The sequence below is a fragment of the Rosa chinensis genome, chromosome 5, assembly GCF_002994745.2.
Source record: "Rosa chinensis cultivar Old Blush chromosome 5, RchiOBHm-V2, whole genome shotgun sequence".
NCBI classification, from domain to species: Eukaryota; Viridiplantae; Streptophyta; class Magnoliopsida; order Rosales; family Rosaceae; genus Rosa; species Rosa chinensis.
In genome coordinates, this window is record NC_037092.1 from 84,731,505 (window position 1) to 84,746,839 (window position 15,335).

Sequence of the window (15,335 nt, forward strand, 5' to 3'; positions counted from 1 at the left end):
TGATACAATACAGCAAAAATGGCCGGCTGTTTTGTTACTTGATTCGGTCATTCCACAAGTGCTTTCATTGAAAGCAAAACTTTACACACTACAAGGAAAATGTAACAATTGAAACAGTGAACTAGCTCACACATCAAAATAGCAACCTCAACGTGAAACTGAAGGTACATGCTTGAAGCTAATTTCTAATGAAAACCTGCAGGTATATGTTTTACAAACACACCTTATTATTCCTAATGAAATCATAATGATCTCCTATGATGAAGAACAAACAAATTCCAAGTGATCACAGAACAAAGCTACAAATTAAACACACAGTAAATAAACATGAAAGCTTGGCTGTAAATCTTTGACGACACAAACCCAACAAGTTTCACGCCACTCTGTTGTATGGGGATGGGCATGGTGGAGCATGTACTACCACTAATCCTTCAAGCATCTGCACAACCTTCCTCATCTTGGGTCGAAGAGATGGGTCTTCTTGAATACACCAAAGAGAAATCATGACAGCCTCTTCCAGCTTCATTTCACCTTCCAAGGCGTCGACTTTGTGATCTAGAACAGTCTCTAACACTCCCTCTCTGTAGCAATCATAAACCCAATCAGTCAAAATTGCTTTCTCTTCACAGTTATTTTCCATAGCGACACTTCTCCTGCAGCAAATGATCTCTAGCAGCACAACTCCAAAGCTATACACATCAACTTTGGTAGTGATTGCCATGTTCCTAAACCACTCAGGTGAAACATACCCTTTTGTTCCCCTGATGGCAGTATGCGTCTGGCTCTGATTCATCATCAAAAGCTTCACCAAGCCGAAATCAGAGATCTGAGCATTGTAATTATCATCAAGAAGGATGTTCTGAAGCTTTATATCACAATGGATGGTTTGCGCGGTACACTCTTCATGCAAATACAGAAGCCCTTTGGCAACACCATAAGCAATTTCCATTCGCTGCCTCCAACTGGGTTTCTCATCACCAAAAAGGAAGCTTGCTAATGTTCCATTGCTCAAGAATTCATATACTAGTGATCGCTGTTGTCCCTCATCACAATATCCAACCAGATGAACCAAATTCTTGTGATGTGTCCGACCAATTATGTTCAGTTCCGTCTTGAATTCCCTCTCACCATCTTGTATCACACAGTTGAGCTTCTTCACTGCCACTTGGACACCCGAACCAATTTGTATTATCCCTTTGTAAACAATACCAAAACAACCCTTCCCTAATTCTTCGTTGAATCCATTTGTTGCTTCTTCAAGCTCTTTGTGACTAAAAGAACACAAATTTGTGTCCAAATCATTTTGTGGAAACCTTGCATGTTTCTTCCGGAAACCAAAGAAAAGTCCCAGAACTGCAGTACCTAACATAAAACTAACAGACAGAGGTGCCCAGAAGAACTGATCCCACATGTACCGAAGTGTTCCCGTTCTTCTTCTTCTCAACTGTCGTCAATTTGATGAAAGTTGTCGCATTCAACGTGTTATCTTCTCTCCCATATGAGAGCGGAAACTTCTTTTTCTGACAGGTTTGATTGCTGTAAATAGCAGCAGCACACGAACCATCTTGCAAGCAACATTGACTGCATGTGTCAGCAGTGGAATCATTTAACTGCATATAGCTGGAGGTGAGCCAATCAGTGTTTGCTAGCACCTGAACGTCATACAAATCTTCTGCATAACTAAGCTCATTTTTACAGAGCTGTGTTTGAAATCTGGATAACAGCTCCTGGATGGGTCAGATAAGACTATCCTGGAGGGCATAAACAGGTGGGCCTCTTGTCTGCTGCAAGAGTGCAGATACTTTTGTATCCACAAATACTAGGACCTGAATCAGCATTAATTTCTTGGCAAATATTTGGTGGTGCTGACCAAAGAGGAACCCAGCTTATATTGCCACTGAAAGTCTTTGGGAGGAAATATTAAGCCAAAACGCCATCAAAGCTGAGAGTTGACTGGAGATAGTAGTCCCTTGCTGCAAGTTCCTCTGCTGTGAAAGGATAATGTCCACCATTCACCCGCAGAATATAGAAGTTACCTGAGACATTGAAAACCAACTGTAGACCGTCATGACCTGGAACACTTCCTGTGGTAATCGCGGTTGAATAAAAAGGTCTTTGCTCACTAAACACAAGATTCCCATCATCATGAAAATCTAGCTGGAAGCATCTTCTCGAATAGTCAGTCTCTGAATTTCGAGAAGAAATTTTCCCTCCTCTTTCCATTATTTGCCCAGGCAACATGGTATCAGTAGGATTCTTGAACGTCTCCCATAACTTTGCTGACTTTTTGTCTTCCAGAACAAAGTTACCTGTATCATTCATAACCCCATGAGCAACAACGCCAGCAACGGTTTGATTGGATTTCCATAACTGCTCACCCTGACGACTTGTAAGAACTAGCCCACTGCTGGCAGTCAAAGTCACAACTAAACCATTAGGTGCAGACCGTGCAGGCTTATCCCCATTTGCATACCAAACTATGGTTCTGTCTGGTATCTTGGCGAACCATATAGACAGCAAGAAAAGATTATTGTTTTCATGTTGCTGGAACCCAAAGGCAGAAAGCCATGAGGAGTTTCCTGCTGTGGAGAGAGAAGCACCCACAGCTATGCTCCCATTAGTTTGTGCGAGCACATAAGTTGGTAGCAGAAGCAATGAAGAAAGTAGAAACAAACGTACAGTAAAAGCCATTGCCATTTGCGACCACCAATGTGGTTAAGCAATTACCCCATTTAAACAAGAAACAAAATAAGAATGGTGGAAAAGTAGGAGCCCAGACGGACCAAGTTATGAGTCCATATAGACAGAAGAGGAAAAACTGACCTTATAATATTGTACAACCGGTGACCTGTGGAAGATTTGCAACGAAACTCTACATCAACTCTTCAAAAGTGATGTAATTATATTTAAGATTTCAAGTAGACGAAGACATGATCATGGGGAAAGAATAAACTCGCCTAAATATACTCTTAGAATATCAGAGTTGACGAGAATGACTCAAAAGCGTAATCTGGCCAGCCAAGGTCATGTTTACCATTCTATGAATGCTTCTAGACTCATAATGGAACAAGTTTCACGCCTGTTGCGTGAACCTGGCTTCTTAAACACGCAAGTATGTACCGCATGATTGTAGTTTCATGCACCCTAACACAACAAAGAAAGACTGAGAATTTTCCAGTATGAACTGGGACCCTAGAAATTTAAAACACCCGAAGATGGCAAGATGAAATCACCATTCTAAAATTAGTCAAGTTGATATAGAAACTCATTAAAAATGGAGGAAATTACTTGCATTATGGGATGACCAAAGAGATCCTATCAAAGACAAAGTCTAATTTATAGCTAGTGTCTACTGTGAAGGATCAGGTACCAGCTAATTATCATTTGTCTCGAGACATATGTAATCGACTAATGAAGATCCTTTCATACTACATAAAATAAGACTCATAATACCAAAATTCCAACAGACTTATAATATGATAAGAGCTCTCATACCCTTGTCCACAATTTTATAATGATAATCAACAATCTTCTATCTCTTTTGTTCATTCTCATTCTCAGCTACACACAAGGAATTCAAGCTGATAATTTCAGCTTTAACACACTAACTTGATCAGTATAGAAACTAACCCAAAACCAGAACTCATCCTAAACCCACATCAACCCAGCTCATAACTATCTTACATTTCTTCAAATATCACCACAAAACCCATTAATAATACCAAGAAAATCAAATACCCAATAAGCATGAAGCTCTAGAGTTGTTATCTTTGATTCTTTGGTACGTTAATACAAGATAGCAAGAATATAAATAAAGACAATGAAATAAAGAATAAAGAATAACCGGAGTCCATTGCAACGGTGCGAAAGAGTAATGGAAGAGAACAGTCCTCTTTCCCATTCTGGTTTCTCCGGTCAAATAAAGAACGTAACTTTGGGTTTCTCTGCACTCTGAACTCTAAACAAACCGGCAACTAATGACAGTGGTTTACTTTACTAGGTCTGTGAAGTTGGGCCTCTGCTTTCTTATGGTAGCTTGTCAACTTTGTGGTTGGGCTTCCGCGGATCTGGACCCTGACTCATTGGCGGATGGTCTCTATTTTCAAGAAGTATGTCCTGAGGTTTTATGTCACATCCAATGATTTGAGTGCAGCATTCTTCGTGCAAGTATAGAAGTCCTTTGGCAACTCCATTTGCAATTTCAATTCTTTGCTTCCAACTAGTTATTGTATGATTTGTATCAGCAAAAGGAGAACTAGCCAATGAGCCATTGCTCAAGTATTCGTATACTAGCAAACGTCATCGTCCCTGGTGCCAATACCTGCTAGTATATTGCTTTAGGCATTCAAATATTAACTTTGTTTATAGGGTACAAAATTGTTACATCCAGTACTATCTTTACGACCATGTATATGTTGTTGACTCTATGATGATTGAACACACTGAATGTTCTGCTATCCAGAAATCAATGGATCAATGTGATCACTTATATTGAAGTATTGAACATATAATGAGGACAGATTTGGAGGCACTGAGACTTCAACAGTCCCTTCGAGCATCCGTGTCACTTTCTTTATGGTAGGTCTTGCTGATGGATCCTCTTGAATGCACCAAAATGCAATCATCAAATACTTCTCCAACTTTTCGATGCCATCCATTTCCTGATCATCGCCTACATTCTGCCACAGCAGATGCACTTTCTTTTTCTTATAGCAATCATATGCCCAATCGGCTAATATCATTTGATCTTCAGCTGGTGCTTCTGGTTCGTAGTTTTTCCTGCAGCAAACAATCTCCAACAACACCATGCCGTAGCTATAAACATCAACCTTCACTGTGACAGGCAAACTTTTGAACCATTCAGGAGCGACATAACCTTTTGTGCCTCTGATTCTAGTAGTTGTTCGAGTTTGGTCAGATTTCAAAAGCTTGGCTACTCCAAAGTCGGCTATTCTTGCTGTGAAAGAATAGTCCAGAAGAATGTTTTGAGGCTTAATGTCACAATGTATGATTTGGCTGCTGCACTCCTCATGCAAATACAAGAGCCCTCCTGCAGTTCCTAAGGCAATTTTTTTTCTTGTATTCCAGTTTGGTCTTGACTCTCCGAAGAGGAAGCAGAGTTACCAGGATCGCGGATCGTTGCGGTACGGGTACGCGGTACGCTAGTCTCCATGGTACGCGGTACGCGGGGATATATTAATTAAAATTTTAATTAAAAATAAATTACATATATATTATGAAAATAATTAATAAATAGATAATCATATTATAAATAAAAATCTCAACAAGAATTATAATATAAAAATAAATTGTCATTACTGCTTGAAAATTAATTGAGTTTTTCAATCTAAAAAAGAAAAATAATGATTAGAAATTAGGATTCCTAATCCTAATCCTAATAGCATATGTTTTTGATGTAAATAACCCTTATAGATGTACTATGAAAACTACATTAATCTGAAAGGGTAAACAAGTAAAATTAGATATTAGAGGTAAATCAGGTAATTAGGAATTAGGATAGAAAATCTTTTAGATATTATATTCTTCTTTTTTTTATCAGAAATTCAGAATAGTAATTATCTTAAGAAATTTTTTCACAAAAACGAAAAGAGGATAAACTAAAAAAAAAATAAAAAAATCCCAGCGTCATCGGAGCTGCAGTATTGCAGAATGGAGGCTTGACACTCTGATCAAGAACACCACCGATGAAGGTCTGGTAACAATTTGATGCTTCCATAATTCTATGGTTTCCTTTGAAATCTGTTGGGGATTCTTTTCAGTGAATAGATCTCTGAAGTCTGTTGGGGATTCGATGCTTTCATAGATCTCATAGATCTAGAATCTAGATCGTCTGATCAAGAACACCGATGAACTGACGAAGTCTTGATCACCGGTCTTGATTCTTGAAGACTTGACCGTGCACTCCGTCGCGACGGTGCAGTACGCCGCCCTCATGGCCTCCGTGGTCTGAAACCGGCGGTCCAAAGCCTCGATGGACTCTAGGCTTCGTGGATCGTTTCGGTGAGTGAAACCCAGAACAGCAGATTGAGCAGAATTGATGCGCTGAGACAATGGGATCGCTGGAGTTACCGATTTGGATCGCGATCGTACCGCGTTGCGGGTTGGGCGATCGGGATCGCGGGTCACCGGCAAACCCAGCGATCCTGGCATCACTGAGAGGAAGGTTGCTAGAGAGCCATTGCTCATGTACTCATACACAAGAAGCTGGTGTTGCCCCTCATTACAAAATCCGAGTAGTTGGACTAAATTTCTGTGATTTGTTCCGCCAATTGCGCTCACTTCAGCTTTGAATTCCAAATCATTTTCTTTGACCACAGTGTTCAATCTTTTGACAGCAATGAACTTCCCGTTATCAGATGCTAAAACTCCTTTGAAAACAGTTGCAAAAGCACCACGACCTAGCTCTTCCTCGAATCCGTTGGTGGCTTCTTTTAGCTCCATGAAAGTGAAACATTTCAGATTCATGCCTTGAACCACAGGATTAAGTGGATTCACTTTTGCATGAGAAGTAACCAGATAGTGTTGAAGGATATCGACATAATGTGTGCCTCTTCAAACTAGGGTTTAGAGTTGTAATAGGAAAGTACCCTAGGTATACTAATTGTATTCCGATTCTGTTACCTTTTGTGTACTCTGTAAACTCCCTATATAAAGGGCTCCTATTATCAATAATAAACACAATTCTATTCTCCTACAACATGTTATCAGCACGAGTTCTAACCCTAGCTTCAGAAAAAGAAAAAAACTTTTCTCTCTGCCGCCAACCCAAAACAAAGCCAACCCAAAACAAAACAACAAAAAAAAAGGGGAGAGGCCGAACCTCAGCCTCACCGGCCTCCGAACTGCAGCCCAGCCTCCTGCCGAACCAGTTGCACCCACCTGCACCAGCCCGAGCACACTCGGCCTCGCCTCCCTCCAACCCGCCTTGCAGCTCCAGCCACCGTCTCCTGCCGCTCACCCTGCACCTCCGCGCTGCACACAAGCCTGCAGCCCACTGCAGCACGCCCCCGCCGCTGCCCAGCATCCCATACCTCCAATTTGCAGCGTCGACTCCAGCACCAGCACCTTCTATCTACAGAACAGAGGAGGAAGAACAAAGGAAGACCAGAAGAGGAAAAGAGACGAAGAAACCAAAAAAAAGAGGGACCCGGCCAAAGAAAAAAAAGAAGAAAAAAAAAAGGGAAAGGAAAGGGGGAGGAGCGGGCTTGGGCCCGGAAAGAAAAAAGAAGGAAGGAAGAAAAAAAAAAAAGAAGGAAGAAAAAAAAAGAAGAAAAAAAAAGGGGAAGAAGAAAAAAAAGGAGAAGGGAGAAGGGCAGCCACCAACTGCCAATTTCCGACCAGATTCCAACTACACGCCTGCATCAATACGCGCGTGTCTTCAAACCAAGAATAATCACGTAAGTTTTTATAATTAAAGTTCCTGCTTTCTTGTATTTAAATTCCATTTATTTTATGCAAATATTGGAATATATGTTGCCAAATGAGTTTGATATTTAACAAAGCGGAATTGTGGGGATTCACGCTTAACGAACTAAGAGTGTTCGTATGAACTAAGAGTGTTCATAATTAAACGAACTAAGAGTGTTCGTGTGAACTAAGAGCGTTCACAATGCTTGGACTAAGAGCGTCCGTAAGCATCAAATTGTGACCATACTAAAACATCATTGTTGGTCTAATCCAAAAGAGATTCTTGGAAATTGATTTCTTGGTAGCATAGCTCGGAAATCTTATTATTTTAGTTTTCGTGGAAGTTTAGCTCCGAAACTGATATATCTTCTCTTCTTATTTTCAGGATGTCGAATGAACCTAGACTCGACTTTCCCATGCTTGACTCAACAGGCTCGGATTACCACAGTTGGGTAACCGATGTTGAGAACCATCTCACTTCAAAGGGAATATTACCCATGATCCAGGCACCTAACCCGGATATTGAGTTTAACCGAACATCTACAAAGCATGCTCAAGCAGTTATCTTGATGCGACGCCATATAGACAAGGCACTCAGATTAGAGTATATGTCGATCAAGGATGCAAGAGAGCTATGGGTAGCGCTAGAAGAGCGCTTTGGCAATGTCCAAGATTCCCTCCTCCCTGACTTGAAGGTTCAATGGAATAATCTGCGCTTTGCTGACTTCAAGTCTGTTGCTGAATATAATTCAGAAGCTCTTCGCATACAGTCCATGTTGAGGTTTTGTGGACAACCTGTCACAGAGCAAGAGCTAATTGAGAAAACTCTATCCACCTTCCCCGTTTCAGCCATTGTGGTATCAAAGCAATACCGTACTGAAGTCAATGCTGGACGGATCACGAGGTTTCATCAGCTTATCAATATTATATCTGTAGCTGAGAAACATGATAACATACTCGTGAGGAATTATAATTCAAGGCCCATTGGAACTAAGAACGTTCATGAGGCGAATTATAATGCACCCAGAGGAGGGCGCAAGGAGCGGAACCCTAATAAGGGATATGAGGGACGTATGAGTCCATATAACCGCCCTAACAAGGAAGGAAACCGCAAGTTTGGTGCGGATACACGTGGTGGTAATGCCACACGTGGGAGAGGTGGTCGTGGTATCCCTGGTCGTGGTGGTGGCACCAACCCTCCTAGAGAACGCCCACAACGTGCACAACGTGCACCTCAATTAAAGGGAGGCAACCGCAATGATGAGTGTCATCGATGTGGATCAATTGAGCATTGGTTCAAGCAATGCAAGGCAAGTGAGGAACTAGCTGAAAGATACAGGGCATATAGGGACCTGAGAGAGCAAGAAGTGTACCTTGCAGAAGAAGAAGAAGATGGTGGAGATGTCAATCTCACCATAGAGGACTTCAAAGCTGAAGATGAAGTGCACATGGATGCAACAGACTTTGATTAGATTAGTCCTTTTTATTTTTCCAAGAACTTTTGTAATGGCAATTTGCCTTAGTCAATAAATGACAATTGTATTAACTCTTTCTTATGTGGCAGACCCAATAAAATGTGATGTCTAGGAAAGTCATTGAGATTATTGGTACTTAAGAGAGCCTCGCTCCACCAACATCTCTCTCTACTTTCTTGGTCATATTTGATTGGAGTTACCAAACGGATAGAGTGACTACAATGTGTCTTACTTTGATTTTATTTTGGATTAGACTTTGGAAACTTTGATGTAATCATTGGCTATTAATAAAGTGTCAATTCTTTCACTTAATGTCTTGGACATACCTTAATTCGAACTTTATTATATAAGAGCCAATGGTTTTCATGTGGAAACACATTATGAGAATGGACAGAGTTCTTTTGCATCACCTCTAATGACTACGGACATAAACGAGTATTAGAGAAACTTACGTGTCGCTCTAGTGGGTTGTATGCAACCACTATTTGAGTTATTGAATCCAACTATGTCATGAGAGACGACTTATGGGATTTTGACACATATAGGCTTTGACATGATGATCTGTGTACTAAAGACTTTACACGGACATCCATTTTCAGAACGAAGAAAAGTAAGAACCAAGAATTGGTTCGAGGAGCTGCACATGCGCCTCATGGCGCCATGATTGTGCAAAGATAGGCCATACATGGCCAGTGCCGCCTACCCCCTGTGGAAAATACATGGCATGGACGCCATAAACTCCTCTATCTACTTCTCAAGTCTATTGTGACACTATGGCTTCACCAAAACCTTTATTGGTTGATTATAAAGCCCATGTTTCGTTCTGTAAAGCCTGTTATTTAGGATTGAGACCATCCTATGCAAAGGAGATTGAGGAAATAATTCCATTCTCACAAAGAATCTAAGGGAATTCTATGGATTTGATCAATCAACTTGCGGACCATATAGATGTTTTATGGTGTTGGTTGATACGCAAACACGCTGGTCACGTGTTGTGCCATTATCCACTCGTAATGCTGCTTATACTACACTCCTAGCACATAACATATGGCTACGGGCTCACTACCCAGATCATCTCATTCAGTCAATTTGACTTGATAATGCTAGAGAGTTTACATCGACAGTTTTCGATGACTATTGCATATCATTGGGTATTGATATCAAGTATTATATCCCCATGTACACACTCAATTGGTCTCGCGGAAAAGCCACCATTAAACTACTACGATGGTAGCCCAGACATTGATAATGCGCACCAATATTTCCGCTTGGGTTATGCAATAACGCATGCAGCTATGCTAATTCGTCTACGACTCATAGCAGCCACTCAACTTTTATTTGCGTTACAGCTAGTGACTGGGTTCGAGTTTAATATCTCGTATTTATGCATATTTGAGTGTGCGGTTCATGTGCCAATTGCGTCGCCACAGCGCATCAACATGAGTCATTGCAACGAATGCATATATATATTTGTTGGACATGAGTCTCCAACTATAAGTCCGCTATGTAGAACCCTTGACAGGCGATCTCTATTTCGCTGGATTTGCGAATTGTCACTTTGATGAGACAGTCTTCCCGTCGTTAGGGGGAGATTAGAACGTCAATGTTCAACAGGAACGACAGGAATTGTCGTGGTCTGTCCCCACTATGTCTCATCTTGATCCCCTAAAAGTGACGAGATCACATATACCTGCTGCAAACATGCCTGCAAGGATTGATGTCCCCACAAGAGGACATGGTGCCACCCAGAGAAGATGGGTACTGCACCACTACCATGGATGGTAGAATGGTGACGCCACAAAGGTGGCATAATGGCGTCATAGGCCATGGGTTCCGCTAGAGAGAGTAGGAGACCCATAGGTTCGATGGATTCTCGCCCTAAGAAGAGAGCGAGTTTGGCACAACTTGATCAATTGATCATTGATACTCATAATCCGTCTCATGAGAATATTTTGGATTGTGGTTATGTCCAAGAGACATCGTTGGGGGACGCCTCAATGTTAGAACCAATTCCTAAGAATATAGAGATCTCTACGAACTACACTAGTGTACATGAGGACGTGGAATTATTGAGACCAATGACATCGAACCTTACTCCGTTGAAGAATGCCAACGTAGAGAAAATTGGCCTAAATGGAAAGATGCGATCCAGGTTGAATTGGATTCACTAACGAAGAGGAAGGATTTCGGGCCTGAGATGCCAACACCTCCTAACATAAAACCTATTGACGTTAACAGGTCTTCGTTAGATAGCGTGATGAGAAAAAGAGATGGTAATCTCACCTTATGGCGCAAGGTTTCTCACAACGCCCTGGAATCGACTACGAGAAGACATATTCTCTCGTAATGGATGTCATTGCACTCCACTACCTTGTCAGTTTGGTAGTTTCCAAATAACTGAACATGCAGCTTACGAATGTGGTCACTACGTATCTTTATGGGGGTCTAGATACGGACCATAATGAAGGTTCTTGTGGACTTCATTTACCCAAGTCAAGTGGCTCTAGACCACAGAGCGTATTTGCAACGAGGTTGAAATGCTCACTAAAATGACTACTTGATTGGGAAGGGATATGATGAACTATGCCCACGCGTTTCCATGACAAGTTCCGGATTTGCAATTGTCGCGATTTATGGTGATAAACATAATTGGAACCCTTGAGAGTTAAGGGAAACCGCTGAACACTTGAAATCCGAGTTTGAGTGGAAGGACCTTGGGAGAACACGATTTTGTCTAGATTCAGAACTTGTATACCGTGTCAATAGACATTTTTGATAAGGTCAAAGATGCACCATGGTCGTCCGTAGTCTTAGCCCTAAAAGGGATCCATTTCGTCCCAGGGATGATGACGAAGACGTGTTAATAGCAAAAGTGCTTACTTATGTACAATAGGCGCATTATTGTACTTAGCACAATACAAGACCGGACATCTCAATTATTATGAACTTGTTGGCTAGATATAGCCCCGCGCCAACGCAACTCCATTAGAATGGTATGAAGACAATCTTTCGATATTTGAGAGGTACGATTGATATGGGCTTGTTCTATCCCTAGAGAGAAAAGAGACAACGGAAGTGTAGGATCAGACTCCACAAGGCAAAATTCCACCTTCCGTGCTCCTCCTCCCCTCCATCGAAATGACAACAAGCATTTCTAAATATTGAAATGAACCAAATCCGATCAGAGGATAATGTAGCGGACTTATTTACTAAGTCGTTACCAAAATCCACCTTCGAGAAACATGTGAAGAGCATCGGATTGAGAAAGTTATCCGAACTCCCATGATTGTAGCAATCAGGGGGAGATATTGACATCAGGGGAGGCATGATGTCTACATGTTCGATCTCGAAGAGTGAAGGACGTGTTGTGCTCTTTTTGTCCTTCGACCAGGGTTATTTTTGTCCCACAGGGTTTTTGTTACCTGGCAAGGTTTTTAACGAGGCAACAATTAAAGCGTCATCACCAAGTTTGAGCGGCACAAGGGGGAGTGTTGAAGGATATCGACATAACGTGTGCCTCTTCAAACTAGGGTTTAGAGTTGTAATAGGAAAGTACCCTAGGTATACTAATTGTATTCCGATTCTGTTACCTTTTGTGTACTCTGTGAACTCCCTATATAAAGGGCTCCTATTATCAATAATAAACACAATTCTATTCTCCTACAACAGATAGGTTATTATAGAAACAACCAAGTTGTTTAATACTAGGATGATCACTACTCCAATGATGAGCCGAACTAGACTACCTTTTTCTTTGGCTGATGTAGAAGTGTCTTTCCTTATTTTCACCAGAGCTAACCCCTTAACATCGTCGTTGATCTTCCCATTTGAAAGAGGTATTCGCTTCTTCCAACAATCACCACTTCCTTCATTGAAAATGGCAATGGCACAGAAACAATCGGCTAAGCAACTTTGCTTGCACTGTTCCTTATTAACTGGCTGGAAATGCTCATAATCTCCACCAGGCCAATCAGTGAAAGGAAGCTCTTGAAATTCAAAGAGGTCTGTTTCTGATGAGGCTTTATCACAACTTTGGGGAACAAAGTTTTGCTTGCAACCCTTCCTCTCATCATCTCGGTCAACGGGGATGTAACTCAGAGGGCATAAGCATTTAGTATGAGCTGCATCCTCATCATGTATACATAAACTGTTAAACCCACATGCACCACCACCTGTATATTCCACAATTGCTGTGCAAATATTTGGAGGTGTGAAGGTAAAAGTGGACCAAGAATCAGTGCTTTTCTGGTGGATATAGTGCCTCAAAACTCCATCATAGTCAAGAGTTGCTCTCTGGTAGTTGTCTTGTGTCTGAACTTTTTCTACAGAGACCTAACCAAGTATGCTTCCGTTCCGTGTTGTGAGGTAAATAGAGCCGGATTGATTGAAGAGGACCTGAAATCCACCGCCAGTTTGAATTGGCCAGTAGATAAAATTATTACTCTTCAATGGATAATTCACTGTATAAAGCATAAGATTTCCGTCAGAATCTAGAACAAACTTGAATATTCCTTCTGAGTAATTTGTTGCTGTAAGTTGCGCAAAGAGACTGCTGTTTAGATTCAGGGTCTGTGTGGGAAGGATGGTATCGGTTGGATGATCAAAACTCTGCCACAAATAGGTTGAATTTCGGGTTGCCAGAACGAAAATTCCCTTGTCCAGCATGGCAGCATAGGCGACTCCAGTATATGTAGACTGACCATCAGCAATGTTTGTTGGTTTGCCTGTTCCAATATCAGTGAGAGTAAGCTTGCCTTCTGCAGAGAATTCAACGCTCGATCCTTCTTGCACTGGATTATTGCGATTGGCTGACCAGACTATAGTCTTTTCTTGTATATTTTCAAACCAGATGGCTAGTAAGAAGCCAGCATTGCCAATTTTTCTGAAGCCGAACGCGAACTCCCCAGACGGGGAGGCCCAATGAGGGTCACTGTCCTCCTGTGCAGTAAGGGATGAGCTAAAAGATATGTTTTTGTAACTTTGAGCAATGGTGAAAAAGGGAAGCTGTAGTAGGACAAGCAGAAAGCATATAAAATATTGTTGTTCAAAAGCCATGGTTCAAAAGCTTGAAGTAAATGATATCATTGATAACCAAGAAAGATAGTCCAGGTTCATTGCATTGATCAATGCTTCAATTACTCTGTGAATCAATGGCAGATCCTAAATCAAAGAGTATTGACTTCCTGATTGTTATCAGTTTATTGTATATGCCATTGATAACCAAGAAAGATAGTCAATACTCTTTGATTTAGGATCTGCCATTGATTCATAATTGAAGCATTGATCAATGCAATGAACCTGGACTATCTTTCTTGGTTATCAATGTATAGCATCCATTATTCCATTTCCAGCTCCACCCTGTCAAAACTCACCTAGGTCCCTTGTCAAAGAATATCATCAGTCACTACGGAATGAGGCCTAGGCATTTGATCACAGGGTCCATAGCATACTAATGAACATGTTAGAAATGGAGGAGTCACGTCTTTGGAGGGTTGTTATAGGAGTTGTCAAAGGTGGTGATGGTCGTAGCGTGCAGCCATGCAGTGAGTTGTACATAAGATGAAAAAGGTATGAAAATGCTCGGTATTCATCAGAATCATATTATTGAAGGTGGTGGTGCTCGTAGGGGACAATGAGTTCTACATAAGGTGCAAAAGGCCAATTGCACCTCCTCTTTATAGGAGGCAACCTGGGAGCTTTAGATATATGTATATGTATGATGTAGAACTCACTTCCCCCTAAAAGGAGTTGCTTAGTGCTTGAGCTAAGCAAGGCCATCGAAGAAGGTTCTGAAAGAAAGCAACCGATACTGGTTTATTGAATTGAGATGAATATGGAATTATGAATGAATATTTCTCTGTTTTTTTATTGAATTGAGATGAATATGGAATTATGAATGAATATTTCTCTGTTTTTTATGTAATTAGCTTCTTCTGCACACCATTAGTCATGTGAAATAATCAAGTAACAAAACAGCCTGCCATTTTTGCCGTATTGTATCATTTTGCAGATTAACACAAATAAGAGACAGCCCTTTAGAATTTGAACACAATAACTGCCGCTGCAGCATCAACTTTTCATTAGTAACACGAAGCTATTAAAAATGGTAGAAACAAGAAGCTGTAAAATAAGTCTTGGTGATCTCTGATTTTAATGTACTTTCGATGACTTTAATGTACTTCGATGAATACAATGGATCATATTAGATATAAGAATGTATTGCTGATGTTCATAACGGTTATCATACATGTGGCTTGTATTAACCCTACTCAGGCTCGAGGATTACTAGAGGATGATTGGATGAAGAACCAAAGCTAGTGTAGCTAGCCCAATATGCTATCAAGGTTCATTGGGATATTATGTGGTTCATTAATTTAGCCCCACGGTTCATTACTAAGAGTTTCAACTAATAATGGAACTTAAGTTCCGAAA

General features: G+C 40.9%; 1 protein-coding gene and 1 pseudogene across 1 annotated transcript; both read right to left on the reverse strand.

Moving 5' to 3' along the window:
* Positions 1-139: 139 nt before the first annotated feature.
* LOC112164329 lies at positions 140-2,968 on the reverse strand (annotated as a pseudogene).
* A 1,486-nt stretch (positions 2,969-4,454) lies between these two features.
* LOC112164330 (G-type lectin S-receptor-like serine/threonine-protein kinase LECRK3) lies at positions 4,455-13,958 on the reverse strand. Its single transcript, XM_024300541.1, has 5 exons — positions 13,299-13,958; positions 12,693-13,235; positions 6,901-7,093; positions 6,186-6,515; positions 4,455-5,116 (listed from the first exon to the last, which is right to left on the reverse strand). Exons 1-5 carry the CDS (start codon positions 13,956-13,958, stop codon positions 4,455-4,457), a joined length of 2,388 nt encoding a protein of 795 aa, XP_024156309.1.
* Positions 13,959-15,335: the final 1,377 nt, after the last annotated feature.